The 21063-nt window shown below is 41.4% G+C and overlaps 1 protein-coding gene across 2 annotated transcripts in view; it reads right to left on the bottom strand.

The window, feature by feature from the left end:
* nudt5 (nudix (nucleoside diphosphate linked moiety X)-type motif 5) overlaps positions 1-21063 on the bottom strand; it is a 29212-nt gene that overhangs the window by 7736 nt on the left and 413 nt on the right. For both annotated transcript variants that reach the window (XM_061914243.1, XM_061914244.1), the window contains exons 3-7: positions 13279-13346; positions 13157-13209; positions 6187-6294; positions 6031-6126; positions 4926-5027 (exon numbers count right to left, since the gene is read on the bottom strand). In XM_061914243.1, coding sequence (XP_061770227.1) covers positions 4926-5027; positions 6031-6126; positions 6187-6294; positions 13157-13209; positions 13279-13346 — 427 coding nt within the window. The remainder of the gene's footprint in view (positions 1-4925; positions 5028-6030; positions 6127-6186; positions 6295-13156; positions 13210-13278; positions 13347-21063) is intronic.

Below are 21063 nucleotides of genomic sequence, written 5' to 3' on the forward strand. Positions count from 1 at the left end.
TGGGTAGAGTAGCCAGAAATTGTACTCAAGTAAGAGTACTGTTACTTTAGAGATTTATTACTCAAGTAAAAGTAAGGAGTAGTCACCCAAATATTTACTTGAGTAAAAGTAAAAAGTATGTTGTGAAAAAACTACTCAAGTACTGAGTAACTGATGAGTAACCTGTTTGTTTAATGATTACGGCAACAAGTAATGCACAAAAACATAAAAATAGCAACGAGCAAATTCATAGCCAGGAATATCTCTTAAGCAACTAAAACAATAATATATATTAAATATTAATACATGAAAAAAAAAAATTAAGGCAAATTGAGCCACGATAACTTAACAGCACCATAGGCTCAGTAGGCATTCATCAATTGATTGATTGATTGAAACTTGTATTAGTAGATTGCACATTACAGTACATATTCCCTACAATTGACCACTAAATGGTAACACCCAAATAAGTTTTTCAACGTTAATCAATTACTTAATAAATGACCAAGTTGAGGTGACCTACCTCATACATATATACATATATATGTAGTATATAATTTATATTTATTTATTTTGCCGTTGTTGTTGACATGTTAAAGGTGTTTTAATGAATATACATGCATGTTTAACATATAAATTCCTATCTTTCATGAAGACAATAATATAAGTTGGTGTATTACCTGATTCTGATGAATTGCATTGATTGGAATCAGACAGTGCTGATAATGTTCACATTTTCAAATGGAGGAGAAAAAAAGTTCCTCCTTTCTGTCTAATACCACATGAAAGTCGTTGGTTATTGGCATCTTATTAGTCCAGCTTCCATATTCGTTTTTAAACACTTTACAAGAAATACATTGGCGGCAAACTCCGTAGCTTGCTAGTTTGTATGCTCTGGCTTTCGGAGACTCTTATTTTGTTAGCGCAAGCGCGATGGAGCGACGCTTTTATTGTGAAGACAGGAACTGTGCGATCAGTCTTTAGGCTTTTGACGGGAAGTACGGTTGAAATAAAAAGTGTCTTTTTTCCTTTACACTTTTTATTGATGGATTGAAACTTTTATTAATAGATTGCAAAGTACAGTACATATTCCGTACAATTGGCCACAAAATGGTAACACCCCAATAAGTTTTTCAACTTTTTTAGGTCGGATCCGACGTGTGACGGTCACGTGACTTCCTGGTTTTGTTTGATTGGTCCAACGTCACCAGTGACTGCATTTGATTGGTGAAACGCAGGCATGTGATAGATCCTACTTTGAATGTGTGTCTGACAAAATCAAAACAAACAAAGCGTGCATTAACAGATCGATAAAAAAAAAGTAGCGAGTAGCGAGCTGAATGTAGATAAATGGAGCGGAGTAAAAGTAGCGTTTCTTCTCTATAAATATACTCAAGTAAAAGTAAATGTAAGTTGCATAAAAACTACTCTTAGAAGTACATTTTATCCCAAAAATTACTCAAGTAGATGTAACGGACTAAATGTAGCGCGTTACTACCCACCTCTGGTGTTATGTGACATTATCCTTTGAGCAACGTTGACTTATTGATATATTATTGCTTTGCACTATTCCCAGTGTTACTATATTGTGATTGCACAAACCTTTGATTTACCGTAACAGTATCAGACTGTTTTGTACCTGTTTATTGAATCGGGGAACAAAATAAAACAGCTGTTTATTCATTTTGGGAGTGAACAGAGTTGTCAGAACGCTGGTTTGTAATCTAGTAATAAAGTTTGACTGACCTATCTGACTGTTTTGTTGACATTCCCTTTAGCGTAGCACCATCTAAAGGATGCATAACATAACCCCAGCCTCGACTGTAGCATTTATTCCAGGGGTAGGGAACCTATGGCTCTAGAGCCAGATCTGGCTCTCAGATAAATCTTAGCTGACATTGCTAAACACGGTAAGTAATGAATAATTCTGCCGGTAATCACAGTGTCAAAAATAACGTTAAAAATATAAAAGATTCTCATGCATTTTAATCCATCCATCCGGTTTCTACCGCACCTGTTCAAGAAGTCGCATTAAATGGTAAGAAGTATTTTATTTATTGTTGGTTAGCTTCAGAATAATAATGTTATTAAAACGAATAGAAGACTTATTATACTCTAAAAATGTTGGACTTACTTAAAAATGAATGCATCATCATCATTTATTTGTATTCCTTTCATGAAAATGCATATTTACAAGCCACGTACAATTGACACTTTCATTGTTTTTTTTGTTTCTTATACATTTCCATGATCACAAAGGAGAAGATGGAAGAATTATATTCTTATATTTATCTGCACCTTTTTTAACACAAATTATTTTCGATGACTTTATAACTGTTCCCTCCACCAACACCCGAACTCCAACATACTTTTCAATTTTCCTTTAAGCATTTTCACAATGACACGTCCAATCTAAATCAAAATTCAGTTTGATATAATTCCAGTTTTCTCTTTTTATAACTCTTTTTAAAAACAAAGGTATTCTCACAGCTTTTTCAGTCTTTGTTTAGAGATCATCATGCTTTCACAGCAACAACAGACGAGCACATTTGTTTCAAATTTGTTCGTACTCTTGGATGTTTAAAGTCAGACGGCCTTCTTCAGATGTGAACACATAACTTTTGTATGTCCTTCGGAAGAATTTTATTTCTCGCTTTGAACATCATTAATAGACTATTCAATTCTACAATGTCTTTTCGTTTTAGTAATTGTGACCTAATGAATTGGTTTTGTGTGGTCTCTATATCGTACTTTAAAAATTATACAAATTGCTCTTTTCTGTGAAATAAAGGCATTATATTGCTATGATATGTATTTCCCAATATTTCCGCACAATAATTGAAATAAGATAGAATAATAGTTGTATTCAGTCTTAAAAAAAATATTATATGGCTCTCACGGAAATACTTTTTAAAATATTTGGCTTGTATATGGTAAAGAAGGAGCTGAGCCGGAAGGCAAAGCTCTCAATTTACCAGTCGATCTACGTTCCCATCCTCACCTATGGTCATGAGCTTTGGGTCATGACCGAAAGGATAAGATCACGGGTACAAGCGGCCAAAATGAGTTTCCTCTCCCTTAGAGATAGGGTGAGAAGCTCTGTCATCCGGGAGGAACTCAAAGTAAAGCCGCTGCTCCTCCACATGGAGAGGAGCCAGATGAGGTGGCTCGGGCATCTGGTCAGGATGCCACCCGAACGCCTCCCTAGGGAGGTGTTTAGGGCACGTCCAGCTGGTAGGAGGCCACGGGGAAGACCCAGGACACGTTGGGAAGACTATGTCTCCCGGCTGGCCTGGGAACGCCTCGGGATCCCCCGGGAAGAGCTGGACGAAGTGGCTGGGGAGAGGGAAGTCTGGGTTTCCCTGCTTAGGTTGTTGCCCCCGCGACCCGACCTCGGATAAGCGGAAGATGATGGATGGATGGATGGGCTTGTATATGGCTCTCTCAGCTAAAAAGGTTCCCGACCCCTGATCTATTCTATGCACCTTATAGTGCGGTGCGCCTTATATATGAACAAAATATTAAAATAGGCCATTCATTGAAGGTGCGCCTTATAGTGCGGAAAATAAGGTATGTAAATAAACATTTACAGAATATTTCTGTGTAAATAACTCATTTCACAACAGCTTTTTATTTTTGCTTACTTGAGTATTTTTGTGGATAAACTGTACTTGTCAGAGTAGTCTTGATGCAACATACTTATTACTTGAGGAAGAAACGCTGCTTTTACTTTCTTAGTGAGTTTCATTCCCGACGCTACCTTTATTTACATCATTGTCAGCGATGGAGCAATATAGATCTTTCAGACTAGATAGTAGTCAAGGAGGCCGATTACCAAAACTAAAACAATTCTGGGCTCCTTCGCGCGATTAAAGAAGATATCCTGATACGTTCCAGGAAATAAGTCTTGGAAAGAAACCGACAAAGTAAAAACAATGACCGTATTTTTCAGACTATAAGGCACACATAAAATCCTTTTTTCCTCCTGTGCGCCTCATGTTAGAATCATTATATATAAGTTAGCGCACAACCGTTGCTCTAGTTACTATCTATTGTGCTCAAGCTGTACTTTTCTTTTTGTGCAAAGGCACACAACTTGTTATCTTCCACAGCATGTGAGGAGTTGCCTCGCCGCAGATGTTTCTGTCTGTCAGCCTGCTAACAGCCAAGGACCTCGACAAAGATAAGGTGACAGCAGGCAGACAGGGCGCAATCACAAAGCCCCCAGCACATTTCCGTTCTGAATAATCACGTATTGTTTGCACGGAGATGCTCGCATAATGTGAGCCCTCCCTTTAGAAGCAGCCTCAGCAATGTAACTCGGGAACTCCTGAATAAATAGAGGAGCGCGTGGACTGTGCCTCAGAGTGTAGGGTGAGACTGTAACTGAGTGTGCAGCTCCATGCGTTCTCCTCATGAGCAAAATTTAACTCTGTCTCTGCCTGATTCCTTGCTTTTTGTTCTGTTTAATAGATAGTTCGGTGCTTCAACCTGACACTCATGTACGTATTAAAGCTGGTTGTGCTTAGCAACCTGGGAGAAAATGTGTTTGGTACATGGAGCAATGATGAAGTGAAGTGAATTATATTTATATAGCGCTTTTCTCAAGTGACTCAAAGCGCTTTACATAGTGAAACCCAATATCTAAGTTACATTTAAACCAGTGTGGATGGCACTGGGAGCAGGTGGGTAAAGTGTCTTGCCCAAGGAAACAACAGCAGTAACTAGGATGGCACAAGCGGGAATCGAACCTGCAACCCTCAAGTTGCTGGCACGGCCACTCTACCAACCGAGCTATGATAAATGTAAGCACTAGATAGCAGTGTGCACTGCAAGATGATGCACCTTCATATTAAGGATTTACCCGCGGGTACGCCATTTTAGTCGGTGTAAAAACATTTTTGAGATGGCGTTGATGAAATGTGAGACGCAGCGATGCTGCTCACCTAGCTGTTGTGTTGGGTTGATATTCTCCATTTCGTCTCCATTGATGTTGACCATGACCATCTGGGTGGTGCAGTTGGACAGGCCGGGGTCCAGACAGGTCACTGCAGTCATCATGAGGACAGGACCGGAGAACACAAGGTGTGAGATACTACATGGTGCCGGAGAGCACAAGGTGTGGGGTACTACCAGGTGCCGGAGAGCACAAGGTGTGGGGTACTACCAGGTGCCGGAGAGCACAAGGTGTGGGGTACTACCAGGTGCCAGAGAGCACAAGGTGTGGGGTACTACCAGGTGCCGGAGAGCACAAGGTGTGGGGTACTACCAGGTGCCGGAGAGCACAAGGTGTGGGGTACTACCAGGTGCCAGAGAGCACAAGGTGTGGGGTACTACCAGGTGCCAAAGAGCACAAGGTGTGGGGTACTACCAGGTGCCGGAGAGCACAAGGTGTGGGGTACTACCTGGTGCCGGAGAGCACAAGATGTGGGGTACTACCAGGTGCCGGAGAGCACAAGGTGTGGGGTACTACCAGGTGCCAGAGAGCACAAGGTGTGGGGTACTACCAGGTGCCGGAGAGCACAAGGTGTGGGGTATTACCAGGTGCCAGAGAGCACAAGGTGTGGGGTACTACCAGGTGCCAGAGAGCACAAGGTGTGGGGTACTACCTGGTGCCGGAGAGCACAAGGTGTGGGGTACTACCAGGTGCCGGAGAGCACAAGGTGTGGGGTACTACCAGGTGCCGGAGAGCACAAGGTGTGGGGTACTACCAGGTGCCGGAGAGCACAAGGTGTGGGGTACTACCAGGTGCCGGAGAGCACAAGGTGTGGGGTACTACCAGGTGCCGGAGAGCACAAGGTGTGGGGTACTACCAGGTGCCAGAGAACACAAGGTGTGGGGTACTACCTGGTGCCAGAGAGCACAAGGTGTGGGGTACTACCAGGTGCCAGAGAGCACAAGGTGTGGGGTACTACCAGGTGCCAGAGAGCACAAGGTGTGGGGTACTACCAGGTGCCAGAGAGCACAAGGTGTGGGGTACTACCAGGTGCCGGAGAGCACAAGGTGTGGGGTACTACCAGGTGCCAGAGAGCACAAGGTGTGGGGTACTACCTGGTGTGACTCCCATCACTTCGCCTTTGTAGCCTGTTTCTTCCTTCAGCTCCCTCAACGCCGCCACCTCGGCGCTCTCGCCCTCGTCGATCAAGCCTGAGCCCGGAGACAAACATGTTTTATACACGGAGCCTGAGGGCTGGCGAGTGCGCCCACCTGCAGGAAACTCCAGGCTGAAGCATCCCAGAGGAGGCCGGAACTGCTTCACCATCACCACGCAGTCTTTGTGCAGGGTCCTCTTCAGCAGCGCGATGATGCCCACACCTGCGGACAAGTTGCAGCTGCATCACCTCCAGCTAACACGCAGATGCTCAACTAAAAACTCTTTTCCTAAACTTTGAAACCTGCGGCTTATAAAACGGTGCCTCTAATTTATGGAGTTTTCTTCGCCGACGGCCATGAAGCACATAGTTTGGCATGTTAATGTTTGGGCTATGGCGCCATCTTTTGGACCAGTTCTCTAGTGCAAGCTTCTATAGCGCTTTTTGACACTATTTCCACATTCACCCATTCACACACTGATGCCAGGAGCTGCCATGCAAGGCCCTAAGCACCACCCATCAGGAGCAAGGGCGAAGTGTCTTGCTCAAGGACACAACGGACGTGACCAAGGTGGTAGAAGGTGGGGATTGAACCAGGAACCCTTAGGCTGCTGGCACGGTCACTCTCCCAACTAAACCCCCCCTGCAATTTAAAACTTTGAACTGGAAGTAAAAGTGCTGTTCTATCTTTTAATTGTCCGTAGCGTTTCTACTGGTATGGATTCTTCATTCATTACTCCAAGTAAGGTTTGTAAGTTTTTACAATACAACTACAACTATGGTTGCTTTCATGCACATTTGTACTTGCTATCTTTAGCATTAGCTAATATGCTAACATGTTTAAAATGGCTTTTTTTTTTTTTATTGTTTCACTTTCACAAACTCCTCAGTAAATTCAGCAAAACGTCAGCGTGGAGTTATTGAGTCAGTTTAGCTGACTGGAGAGCTAGCTTGCGCAACTAGTGGCTCCATGACCATGACTTCCGTTTTGTGTGATCCACCGTTTTACTGCCGTGTTACAGACACTGTTTGGAAACAATTAAGGTATTTAAATAAACATTTACACAACATTTACAGTATATCTGCGGCTTATAGTCCGGTGCAACTAATATATGGAAAATATATTTGTCTTCTAAAATTTAGTGGGTGTGGCTTATAAAGCAATTGTTGCACTCTGCAGTCCAAAAAATGATTTCTTCAGCTTGACGGCATCCCTCACCAGCAGGTTCTGGGATTACCACCACGACAGGCACTGACCACCTTGCTCCGATCGGCCGCCTGTACAATAGAGGTGCGGAACATGGTCCACTCGAGCTCAATGTCCAGCGCCTCCATCGCATAATTGCCAACATTGAGACCTCCGATTTCAGGAGGTGGGGCGTGGTTAAGAGGGGAGTAGTATATTTATCTTCCTCGATGTTCTGCTCCGTCTCCGTGTTGTGTGCGCAGTTGTGCACTGCACTCTCTAAAAGCCGTAGACGTTATTGTCACATATTCATGTACAGTAGAGGGCAGTATTGTCCTGTTTGAGTGTGTCACAACATTGCTGTTTACGGCAGACAAAAACGTGACTGCTGTTGTTGTGTGTTGTTACCGGGCTGGGAGGATGTTAATGAAACTGCCTAACAATAAACCCACATAAGAAACCAAGATCTCGCCCTCGATCATTCTACAGTTATAACGTCGTTGGGCAGACAAGTTTTTTATATTGTGGGAAAGCGGACGTGAAAACAGGCTGTCCTCACTCAGGTCCGCATGGAGCTGGAGGGGGCGTGCCTGAATTTCGGGATATTTTCGGGAGAAAATTTGTCCTGGGAACTTTTCGGGAGAGGCGTCCTGGAAAGTTCGGGAGGGTTGGCAAGTATGCTCCCTTGTGACATGTTCAAAGTTCTTCCGGAGGTGGGAATTGAAACTCTCTCTGCCAGGAGACTCCCAGCAGAGCCTCACGATGGGTTTGGGCTTGCCAGGTCTGTCCGGCATCCTCCCCCACCATCGCAGCCAACTCACCACCAGGTGGTGATCGCTAGAAAGCTCCGCCCCTCTCTTCACCCGAGTGTCCAAAACATGAGGCCGCAAATTCGATGACACAACTACAAAGTAGATCATGGTGTCCTGGTGCCGAGTGTACATATGGACACCCTTATGTTTGAACTTTATGTTGGTTAGGGACAATCTGGGACCAGAACAGAAGTCCGAGAACAAAACACCACTCGGGTTCAGATCCGGGCGGCCATTCTTCCCCATCACGCCTCTCCAGGTTTCATTGTGGTTGCCAACATGAGCCTTGAAGTCCCCCAGTGGGACAAGAGAAGGAGGACCTTGGAGAAGCCATGGAAAATCCATCCATCCATCCATTTTCTACCGCTTTCTCCCTTACGGGGTCGCGGGGGGCGCTGGCGCCTATCTCAGCTACAATCGGGCGGAAGGCGGGGTACACCGTGGACAAGTCGCCACCTCAAAAAATGAGGCTCCAATTACATCAAATATTCCACTTTGAAGAATAATTTGGGAGAAAATATTGTATAATTTGTGGTTGTCTTTTAAAACATTTTCTTGGACAAAGGGGCAGAGAAAAAAATATAATATAAAAAGTTCAACTTATAATCGACAGGTAGATCAGAACTTGAAATCGAGATTTAAGCATTGAAAGTAAAAAAAACAAAACTAAATGCATAACTAATTGTTAACACTTTTATGATCGGGGCCGTTTTGTATCTCCAATCATTTTAGTGGACTCTTCAACAAAAAAAAATAAGTAATTGTTTCAAAAATAATAATGAATCAAACTCAATCCATCCATTTTCTACCGCTTATTCCCTTTTTGGGGTCACGAGGGGCGCTGGCGCCTATCTCAGCTACAATCAGGCGGAAGGCGGGGTACACCCTGGACAAGTCGCCACCTCATCGCAGGGCCAACACAGATAGACAACATTCACACACTAGGGACCATTTAGTGTTGCCAATCAACCTATCCCCAGGTGCATGTCTTTGGAGGTGGGAGGAAGCCGGAGTACCCGGAGGGAACCCACGCATTCACGGGGAGAACATGCAAACTCCACACAGAAAGATCCCGAGCCTGGATTTGAACCCAGGACTGCAGGAACTTCGTATTGTGAGGCAGACGCACTAACCCCTCTGCCACCGTGAGGCCCCATCAAACTCAATGTTATGAAATATTGACAATTATTCAAGGCTCCAATTACTTCACATTCAAAATTCCACTTTCAACGTTTTTTGGGAGGGTAAGTATTGAATATTTTGTATTTGCAATAAAAAAAAAAACTTTGACAAAACAGCATAAAACAAACACAAATATAAAAAAAAATAAAAAGTTCTAGTGGACGCATAGTTCTGAAATTCATCTAGAGCAGGGGTCCCCAACCTTTTTGACTCGGGGGGGCCACATTGGGTGAAGAGAATTTGGCCGGGCACTCTATTTGTATATAGAACTAGATATATGTTTTCTCTCGTCCCCTCTGTCTTCTTTCTAACCCCCCTTTTTTTATGAAATGTTTTATAATCTTGGTCCACAATCTGGCTGAAAAGTGACTTAGTGTTCTTTCAGATCCTTCATCATTTTAGTGAGCTTGTTTAGTTTTTAAACGGTCTTTGCTGGAAAAAAAAAAAGCATTTCAAATCAATGTTATGAACTATTGAAATATACAAAGCTCCATTAAATTGACGTGTCCAGGGTGAGTGCAGCTGGGATAGATTCCAAAGCGGTAGAAAATGGATGGATGGAAAAAGGGTATAACATTTTTTTTGGGAAGTGTTTACTTCAAATTGACATATATACCAGGAGTTGATCTTTAAGTGTTGAATAATGATTAAAATAATACTTATTTTGGACATGTTTATGACTGGCCCCCTAGTCCTCAGTGGTTTAGTGGTTAGAGCAGGGGTCACCAACGCGGTGCCCGCGGGCACCAGGTAGCCCGTAAGGACCAGATGAGTCGCCCGCTGGCCTGTTCTAAAAATAGCTCAAATAGCAGCTGTGGAGAGGCGGAGTCGACGGTCCGACAGAGAGGCAAGGCACGCTGGCGGCCAGGAGGCGGGGATGGCGAGTGAGGGGCGAGGCGGGGCGAGGCGGGGCGTGTGGATCGCGCACCTGTACATGATTAACGTATCTCCTCTCGCTGTATAAAAGGGGAGAAGGAGGAGAGAACGGGGCTGGTGATGGTGCGGAGCGAGAAAAACACATACAACGATGGAGACGAAGACAAGAAGAGGCGGACTGAAGTACGTGCTGCTGAAGAGCAGACTGCTTAGCAAGCAGCAGAAGGAGATGGGAGACACAGCAGAAGAGCGACCCGACCGCAGACCAAGCTTGTGTGGAAAAATAAAGCAAGTCAAATCTGCTCGAAGTCATGTCCTTCCTTGGTGGTCCATTGAACCCGCGCGAGTCCGTGCCAGCTGCACTTACCAGTGAGCTGCCTCTATTTTTTAAAATTGTATTTATTTACTAGCAAGCTGGTCTCGCTTTGCTCGAGATTTTTAATTCTAGGAGAGACAAAACTCAAATAAAATTTGAAAATCCAAGAAAACATTTTAAAGACTTTGTCTTCACTTGTTTGAATAAATTCATTTATTTTTACTTTGCTTTTTATAACTTTCAGAAAGACAATTTTAGAGAAAAAAAATACAACCTTAAAAATGATTTTAGGATTTTTAAACACATATACCTTTTTACCTTTTAAATTCCTTCGTCTTCTTTCCTGACAATTTAAACCAAAGTTCAAGTTGATTGTTTTTTTTATTGTAAAGAATAATACATTAATTTTAATTTAATTCTTCATTTTAGCTTCTGTTTTTTCGACGAAGAATATTTGTGAAATATTTTTTCAAACTTATTATGATTAAGTAAAAAAATAAAAAAAATCTAGCAAATCTAGAAAATCTCTATAACTAAATTTAAATCTTATTTCAAAGTCTTTTGAATTTCTTAGAAAATTTTTGTTCTGGAAAATCTAGAAGAAATAATGATTTGTCTGTTAGAAATATAGCTTGGTCCAATTTGTTATATATTCTAACAAAGTGCAGATTGGATTTTAACATATTTTAAACATGTCATCAAAAATATATATTTATTGTGAGAAATCATTAAGATGCTCAGTGTTTCCACAAAGATCAATCAATCAATCAATCAATGAGTATTTATATAGCCCTAAATCACCAGTGTCTCAAAGGGCTGCAAAAACCACAACGACATCCTCGGTAGAGCCCACATGCCCAAATCTAATGACAAAAAGTGGCAATGTTGACACAAAGCTGCCATGCAGGCAGTTTTTTTTTTCTTTTGTCTATATTTTTCATTTTTTTCCCATTGCTCAAAAAAAAAAAAAAGACAAAAAAATCTATGTTATAATGAATTATTACCTAAAAACGATCACATTAAAATGTTTTATGTGGAAAAATAATTGCATATGTTGTGTGGTTGCCATATAAAAACATCAAAGTTTTGACAAAAGAGCACAAAACAAACAAAATAAAAGTTCAAACTTAAAATCGACAGATATATCGGAAGTTGATCTTGAAATTTAAGTGTTTAAAGTAAAAAAAACACTAATAAAAATGCATCACTTTATGAGTGGGGAACCTTTCCGATCTCAAATATATTTAGTAGCATTTTATTTAACTTTTCACTGTGATTACTCAAAAATATTAAATAATTAAAATCAATGGTGTCCTGCATTATTGATCTTTGAAATTTGCTCAATTTAAACATAAATTGAGCAAATTGGCTATTTCTGGCAATTTATTTAAGTGTGTATCAAACTGGTAGCCCTTCGCATTAATCAGTACCCAAGAAGTAGCTCTTGCTTTCAAAAAGGTTGGTGACCCCTGGTTCAGAGTGTCCACCCTGAGATGGGTAGGTTGTGAGTTCAAACCCCGGCTGAGTCATACCAAAGACTATAAAAATGGGAGCCATTACCTCCCTGCTTGGCACTCAGCATCAAGGCTTGGAATTGGGGGTTAAATCAGCAAAAATGATTCCCGGGCGCGGCCTCCGCTGCTGCTCACTGCTCCCCTCACTTCCCAGGGGGTGATCAAGGGTGATGGGTCAAATGCAGAGAATCATTTCACCATACCAAGTGCAGTGTTTTTCAACCACTGGTGTGCCGTGAGATGCAGTCAGGTGTGGCGTGGGAGATTATGTAATTTCACCTATTTGGGGTAAAAAACATTTTTTGCAAACCTGTAATTATAGTCTGCAAATGATGTGTTGTATTTGAGTGGTTGATCGTTGCTGTCTCGAGTTCGGCAGAGTAACTGTGTAATACTCTTTCATATCAGTAGGTTGCAGCAAGTAGCGAATTGCTTAGTAGATGTCAGAAACAGCGGGAGGCAGTGTGCAGGTAAAAAGGTATTTCATGTTTAAAGCAAAAATAATCAAAAGGTAAGTGCCCCTATGAAAAGGCATTGGAGCTTAAGGAAGGCTATGCAGAAACCAAACTAATACTGAACTGGCTACTAAGTAAACAAAAACAGAATGCTGGACGACAGCAAAGACTTACAGTGGAGCAAAGATGGCGTCCACAAAGTACGTCCGAACATGACATGACAATTGACAATATCCCCATGAAGAAGGATTAAAAACTAAGTAAATGCGGGAAATATTGCTCAAGGGAAGACATGAAACTCCTACAGGAAAATACCCAAAAAAAAGAGCGCACGACAAGAAGAAAAACAGCAAAAATGTGACAGGTGGTGACAGTACACTTACTTTGAGACAAGAGCTATAGTCATGCATGCTTCCTTATGCTTCAAAGTCATATCCAACAATTGCGACGGCGACTTTTTACCGTCAACTGAGTTTCGTTTTTTAATGATTTCTGCTGGTGGTGTGCCTCCGCATTTTGTCATCGCAAAAAATGTGCCTCGGCTCAAAAAAGGTTGAAAAACACCGACCTAGTGTGTCTGTGACAAGAATTGCTACTTTAACACCAAACTTGATTGGAGCCCCAAAGGTTTAAAAAACAAAAAAAAAATCTATAAATCATAATGGTTTTGAAAATGAAAAATATCAAAATGGCCCCCGGCATGTTTGGTTTTTCCAGGGGCAAAAGTGTCTGGCTGAAACTCACCGTCCGCATCGGCGTTGGTTTGCCTGGTGGTCCTCCTCACCGTCTCCCAGATCCTGGAGAAGACCACAGGCTGGAATTATGTGTCTGCATTCCGGTCAAGGACTAAGAAAAAGAAGGCATGCCTGGTGTTTCCTGCAGGGTCTACGTATGTGGTCTTCTCCAGCTTCACCCATTTCCCCGAGGCCAGGAGCTGTGGGGGGAAACTTGGTGACTTCTCTTGTTTCCCAGTGACTGCGGCCACTCATGCCTTCTGTACCGCTATTAATAAGTACCACTTACTAATCAAGTACCACTTACTAATCAAGTACCACTTGCTAATCAAGTACCACTTGCTAATCAAGTACCACTTCCTAATCAAGTACCACTTCCTAATCGAGTACCACTTGCTAATCGAGTACCACTTGCTAATCGAGTACCACTTGCTAATCGAGTACCACTTGCTAATCGAGTACCACTTGCTAATCGAGTACCACTTGCTAATCGAGTACCACTTGCTAATCGAGTACCACTTGCTAATCGAGTACCACTTGCTAATCGAGTACCACTTGCTAATCGAGTACCACTTGCTAATCGAGTACCACTTGCTAATCGAGTACCACTTGCTAATCAAGTACCACTTGCTAATCAAGTACCACTTGCTAATCAAGTACCACTTGCTAATCAAGTACCACTTGCTAATCAAGTACCACTTGCTAATCAAGTATCACTTGCTATTCAAGTACCACTTGCTAATCAAGTACCACTTGCTAATCAAGTACCACTTGCTAATCAAGTACCACTTGCTAATCAAGTACCACTTACTAATCAGGTACCACTTACTAATCAGGTACCACTTGCTAATCAAGTACCACTTGCTAATCAAGTACCACTTGCTAATCAAGTACCACTTGCTAATCAGGTACCACTTGCTAATCAGGTACCACTTGCTAATCAAGTACCACTTGCTAATCAAGTACCACTTGCTAATCAAGTACCACTTACTAATCAAGTACCACTTGCTAATCAAGTACCACTTGCTAATCAAGTACCACTTACTAATCAAGTACCACTTGCTAATCAAGTACCACTTGCTAATCAAGTACCACTTGCTAATCAAGTACCACTTGCTAATCAAGTACCACTTGCTAATCAAGTACCACTTGCTAATCAAGTACCACTTGCTAATCAAGTACCACTTGCTAATCAAGTACCACTTGCTAATCAAGTACCACTTACTAATCAAGCCAAAAAGGTACGATAGTGCCTTAGAAAAACAGTTTGAAGGCAGAAGAGGAACAATGGACCTTTTTTGGCTTCAAAAAAAAAGGTGACAATCCAAACACTGAAGCGCTGCTCTGCAAAATGTACTTTATAACATAGCTAGCTCGCTGCTAATGTCTCTTCGCAATGTTTTAGCTACTTTAAATCACCTCTCTTTGCCTCCATGGCCACAAATGAAGTGAGTGTGGAAGTCGCTTCGTGCAGGTTTAACAAGGTTTTAATGAGGATGTTGTCAACAAAAGTTTTCTCTCCTATTAGGACTAGACTTTTCAGTCACGTCCGTATCCTCTTTCTCTCTCCCTGCTCGCGGCCGCTTACTGTTAAAGACAACAGGTGATTAGATTAAACGTACCACCTGTGAAATCTAATCACCTGCCAGCTGTGTCTCGCCGTCAGCACCGCCACGCCCCCGTCTGAGGGTGCTCTGTCCTCAGCACCATGGACAGAAGCGGTGACTTTTATTCCTGCAGGTAGCGCTGAGTACATTTCCCTCCACAGAGAGTTTTTTTTACAAGTATCATTATCACTGCAGGACAAGGAATAGCTAAACATGCTTCACTACACACCGTAGGAGGATACAATAGCTCACCGCTAACAGCAAGCTAGCACCCCTGAATGTAAACAAATGAGTGGATCTATACAAATATCAACTGTAACGATACCAAATAGAAGAGAGTACATACTCGATACTAAAAATATTGCCTCAATGTTTTTTATCATCATAAAATATTTTTTTCATTGTTTATAAAGTCCGTGGACACATGAGGACTTTGAACATGACCAATGTATGATCCTGTAACTACGTGGTATCAGATTGATACCTAAATGTGTGGTATCATCCAAAACTAATGTCAAGTATCAAAGAAGAGAAGAATAATCATTACATTTTAACAGAAGTGTAGATAGAACATGATAAAAGAGAAAATAAGCAGATATTAACAGTAAATGAACAAGTAGATGAATAATCCATTTTTACAGTTTGTCCCTCATAATGTGTATAAAATAATAGGTGTATAAATGACACAATATGACTAATTAGTTGTCTTTGTTTGTTTACTTACTACTAAAGGACAAGTTGTCTAGTATGTTCAACATTTTATTGAAGGACTAAATTATTCTTGAATTGCAGTAATATGGAGATTAATTTCTGTCTTTATTACAGAAGCTTTTTTTGAAATTGAATTTACGTTTAAAAATTTTTTTTTACTGAATTTATTTTAGATCAAATTATGTGCGCTTAAAAATTCAGTACATAAAAAAAATCAGCGTATAAAAGTTTGCTGCTTCAATAAGCAAAACTCACTTCCGATAAATGAAGACTGAAGCAACAGATGCTGTCTCGGAAGCAGCCAATGAGGTGTCAGGTTTGAAGTCACGTGACAAAGGTCTTGCAAAGCAGCATAAAAAAAAGACAGTTAAGTGGACAAAGTACGACTTAATTAACATTTCAATGCGTCCTGCTGGATCTTTTCAAACTGTAAAAATTATTCTAATGGTTGAAATCTGCACTTTTGAGTGACATACGGGTTGCTATGGTGACTATAGGAAGCGCTGCTTCATGCAGAGTGGGCGGGGCTTATTTACAGAGTGTCGGGCGGAGGCATAATTCTACAACAAAGTTCTGCAGAACAGTGATATTTTATCCAATGTGTGGACGTTCTTTTTTCTTTTTTACCATTGGCGTTTATGTTTTCCCATGTTTGTTGCATCTTTGTTCTTGCTGAATGTCGATGGAGGAGGTGGTCTGGGAAGTCCGGGAGCAACCTTCATACAGTTTCAATATTTAGTGTTTTATTTTTCATATTGTAAAACAAACAATATGTCATCTACGTCTACATACGGATCGGTGCGGCGTCTTCAGTAATGCGAACGTTGTATCGATCCGTTGTGGTGAAGAAGGAGCTGAGCCGGAAGGCAAAGCTCTCAATTTACCGGTCGATCTGCGTTCCCATCCTCACCTATGGTCATGAGCTTTGGGCCATGACCGAAAGGATAAGATCACGGGTACAAGCGGCCCAAATGAGTTTCCTCTCCCTTAGAGATAGGGTGAGAAGCTCTGCCATCCGGGAGGAACTCAAAGTAAAGCCGCTGCTCCTCCACGTCGAGAGGAGCCAGATGAGGTGGCTCGGGGATCTGGTCAGGATGCCACCCGAACGCCTCCCTAGGGGGGTGTTTAGGGCACGTCCAACCGGTAGGAGGCCACGGGGAAGACCCAGGACACTTTGGGAAGACTATGTCTCCCGGCTGGCCTGGGAACGCCTCGGGATCCCCCGGGAAGAGCTAGACGATGTGGCTGGGGAGAGGGAAGTCTGGGCTTCCCTGCTTAGGCTGTTGCCCCCGCGACCCGACCTCGGATAAGTGGAAGATGATGGATGGATGGCATCTACATATTTACTGTCATATAATTCAGTAAAAATCTTCAGGTAATTTGTTTTTTTTACTGAATAAAACACTCGGAAAATACATATTGTGGGATTTGAACAATAAAACACTGAACATTAAAAATATGGGAACGTTGCTCCTTGATTGACATCTTTTATCATCCAGCAGGAGCGACAAAAATGCAACAAACGCGGCCAAACAAAAAGGCAGAGGGTAAAAAAAACCTGCACATTTTCATAAAAGTATCACTCTTCTGCAGAAGAGTAGAAATCTGCCTCCGCCTCCCACTCGCAGGTTGGAGGTTTAAAGCTGCTTGCTGCCCCGCCCACTCTGCATGAAGCAGCTTCTTATGGTCACCATGGTAACCCCCATGTCACTCAAAAGTGCAGATTTTAACAATTAGAATCATTTTCATTTCATTTATCTCCTTCATTGATGCGCATCTTTGATCGATAGACAATTATACCTCAATTATTCTTGGTCTAACTCTTATCTTACTGATAGGATGCAGTGCGTCTCCCATAACAATGTGACCTCGGACTACGTTAAGGTAACGTGTGGAGTTCCCCAGGGTTCGGTCCTTGGCCCTGCACTCTTCAGCATCTACATGCTGCCGCTAGGTGACATCATACGCAAATACGGTATTAGCTTTCACTGTTATGCTGATGACACCCAACTCTACATGCCCCTAAAGCTGACCAACACGCCGGATTGTAGTCAGCTGGAGGCGTGTCTTAATGAAATTAAACAATGGATGTCCGCTAACTTTTTGCAACTCAACGCCAAAAAAACGGAAATGCTGATTATCGGTCCTGCTAGACACCGACCTCTATTTAATGATACAACTCTAACATTTGACAACCAAACAATTAAACAAGGCGACACGGTAAAGAATCTGGGTATTATCTTCCACCCAACTCTCTCCTTTGAGGCACACATTAAAAGCGTTACTAAAACGGCCTTCTTTCATCTCCGTAATATCGCTAAAATTCGCTCCATTTTGTCCACTAAAGACGCTGAGATCATTATCCATGCGTTTGTTACGTCTCGCCTCGATTACTGTAACGTATTATTTTCAGGTCTCCCCATGTCTAGCATTAAAAGATTACAGTTGGTACAAAATGCGGCTGCTAGACTTTTGACAAGAACAAGAAAGTTTGATCATATTACGCCTGTACTGTATATACCTTTATATACATATATACATACATATATACCTATACTGTATATACCTTTATATACATATATACATACATATATACCTATACTGTATATACTTTTATATACATATATACATACATATATACCTATACTGTATATACCTTTATATACATATATACATACATATATACCTATACTGTATATACTTTTATATACATATATACATACATATATACCTATACTGTATATACCTTTATATACATATATACATACATATATACCTATACTGTATATACCTTTATATACATATATACCTATACTGGCTCACCTGCACTGGCTTCCTGTGCACCTGAGATGTGACTTTAAGGTTTTACTACTTACGTATAAAATACTACACGGTCTAGCTCCATCCTATCTTGCCGATTGTATTGTACCATATGTCCCGGCAAGAAATCTGCGTTCAAAGGACTCCGGCTTATTAGTGATTCCCAAAGCCCCCAAAAAGTCTGCGGGCTATAGAGCGTTTTCATTTCGGGCTCCAGTACTCTGGAATGCCCTCCCGGTAACAGTTCGAGATGTCTCACCTTGTATAGAAAAAGCTGGCAACTTAGTTGCCAGAATATTTGTGTTAAATTGACATTGTTTATTTTACAACATGAAAAACAGTTATTTTCTTATTCTGGCAACTTTGCTTTCCATTTATAGCAGGGGTGTCCAAACTTTTTCCACTGAGGGCAACAGACTGAAAAATCAAAGTATGTGGGGGCCATTTTGATATTTTTCTTTTTTAAAAGCAATAAAATTGTTTTTTTTTTTAACCTTTATGGCTTTCCTCAAGTTTGGTCCCCGGTCTCCGGAAGGGTCTCAGCCATAAAAATGTTAGAAATAAGTCATAAATTATTATTTTTTTTCATTTATTGCTTGAATCTCAAGATCAACTTCAGGTCTGTCTGTCGTTATAACATTTTTTAATATTTAGTTTTTTATATTTATGGCCTTAATGTCAAAACCCTTATTTATACGGCAAACACACAAACTATGCAACATTTTCCCCCCCAGAGCATTTCAAAGTGGAATATTTGACGTGAAGTAATTGGAACACTAAACAGCTCAATAATTCATAACAATAAAAAAAAGAATAAGTGTTGAAAATAAGCCAAATGTATATATATATATGTATTTTTTTTACTTTTAACGCTTAAGTCTCTTAATTATAACATTTTATATTTCATACTTTTTTGTTTGTTTGATGCCCTTTTTGTGAAAGAAAACTTTGTTTCACACAAAATATGCAATATTACCCCCCAAAATATATTAGATTAGATTAGATCAGGGGTGCCCATTACGTCGATCGCGAGCTACCAGTCGACCGCGAGCTACCAGTCGACCGCGGGGGGTGTGTCAGTCGATCTCCAGCCAGGCTTTAAAAAAAAAAATAGACCTAAAAATGAGTGATCATCAATCTTCACCAAGAAGTCACTTAAATGACATTCACGGTACCGGAGGGTCTTGTGAGATGACGCTGGCTGCTGCAAGATCATTATTATGAAAATATGACCGAGAGGAAGGCGAGAAACACTTTTTATTTCAACAGACTCTCGCGCCGTACCTTCCGTCAAAACTCTAAAGGCCGACTGCACATTTCCTATCTTCACAATAAAAGCCCTGCTTCATGCTGCCTGCGCTAACAAAATAAGAGTCTCGGAAAACTGGCGTGCACAAGCGATCCCTCAGAAAGCTGGCGTGCACATCACTTGTGCACGCCAGCTTTCTGAGACTCTAATTTTGTTAGCGCAGGCAGCATGAAGCAGGGCTTTTATTGTGAAGATAGGAAATGTGCAGTCGGCCTTTAGAGTTTTGACGGCGCGAGAGTCTGTTGAAATAAAAAGTGTTTCTCGCCTTCCTCTCTGTCATTTTTTCATAATAATGAAGAGGCAGCAGCCAGCGTCATCTCACAAGACCCTCGGGTGCCGTGAATGTCAGTCAAGCAAGCTACGGAATTTGCCGCCAATGTTTTTCTTGTAAAGTGTATGGAAGCTGGATGAATTAGATGCCAAAAACCAACCACTTTCATGTGGTATTGTACAGAAAGGACAACTTTTTTTCTCCTCCATTTGAAAATGTGGGCGTTATCATCATTACTGTCTGATTCCAATCAATGCAAGTCATCAGAATCAGGTAATACACCAACTTATATTCTTGTCTTTGTGAAAGAAAGACATCTATATGTGTTACACATGCTTGTATTATCATTAAACACATGTAACTTGTTTACAGAAATGTCTCTTTCATAAATAAATAAATATAAATGAGGTAGATCCCCTCAAGTTGGTCAATTGAAAAGTAACTCGCCTGCAGAAAAAGTGTGGGCACCCCTGAATCAGATAGTACTTTATTTATTCCGTCAGGAGAGTTCGTTTGTTTGAGGCCCTTTTTGTGAAAGAAAACTTTGTTTCGCACAAAATATGCAATATTACCCCCCCCCAAAATATATGAAAGTGAAATAGTTCTAGTGAAGTAATTCGAGCCTTCAGCAGGTCAATAAAAGTCTGCATGGCAGCTTTGTGGAATTAGTGTCAACATTTTCTTCTTACATGTCACTGTTTACCCTCCATCCATCCACTTTCTACCGCTTATTCCCTTGCGGGGTCGCGGGCGCCTATCTCAGCTACAATCGGGCGGAAGGCGGGGTACACCCTGGACAAGTCGCCACCTCATCACAGGGCCAACACAGATAGACAACATTCACACCCTTTTACGTTTAACATTTTTATTATAGTATTTTTTAGAAGCTAATTAACAAATTAGTTCGGGCCGCACTTTGTAGCTGAGATAGGCACCAGCGCCCCCCGCGACCCCAAAAGGGAATAAGCGGTAGGAAATGGATGGATGGATGGACATTCTATTTAAAAACAATCAGTTGACAAAAATTTCACTGTCAAAAAAGCCAATAATGACATTTTTGTGCTTCCCCTTTATTTTGAAGAGAATGAAAAAATATCGCAAGACATTTTGGTATCGGTACCAAAAGTTGGTATCGATACAAGCCTCATGCAAAAGGGGGACATAGATGCTAAAAAAGCAGCTCATGTTCAGCTTTACAA

This window comes from Nerophis ophidion, linkage group LG10 (assembly GCF_033978795.1).
Source record: "Nerophis ophidion isolate RoL-2023_Sa linkage group LG10, RoL_Noph_v1.0, whole genome shotgun sequence".
In the NCBI taxonomy this organism is placed as follows: domain Eukaryota; kingdom Metazoa; phylum Chordata; class Actinopteri; order Syngnathiformes; family Syngnathidae; genus Nerophis; species Nerophis ophidion.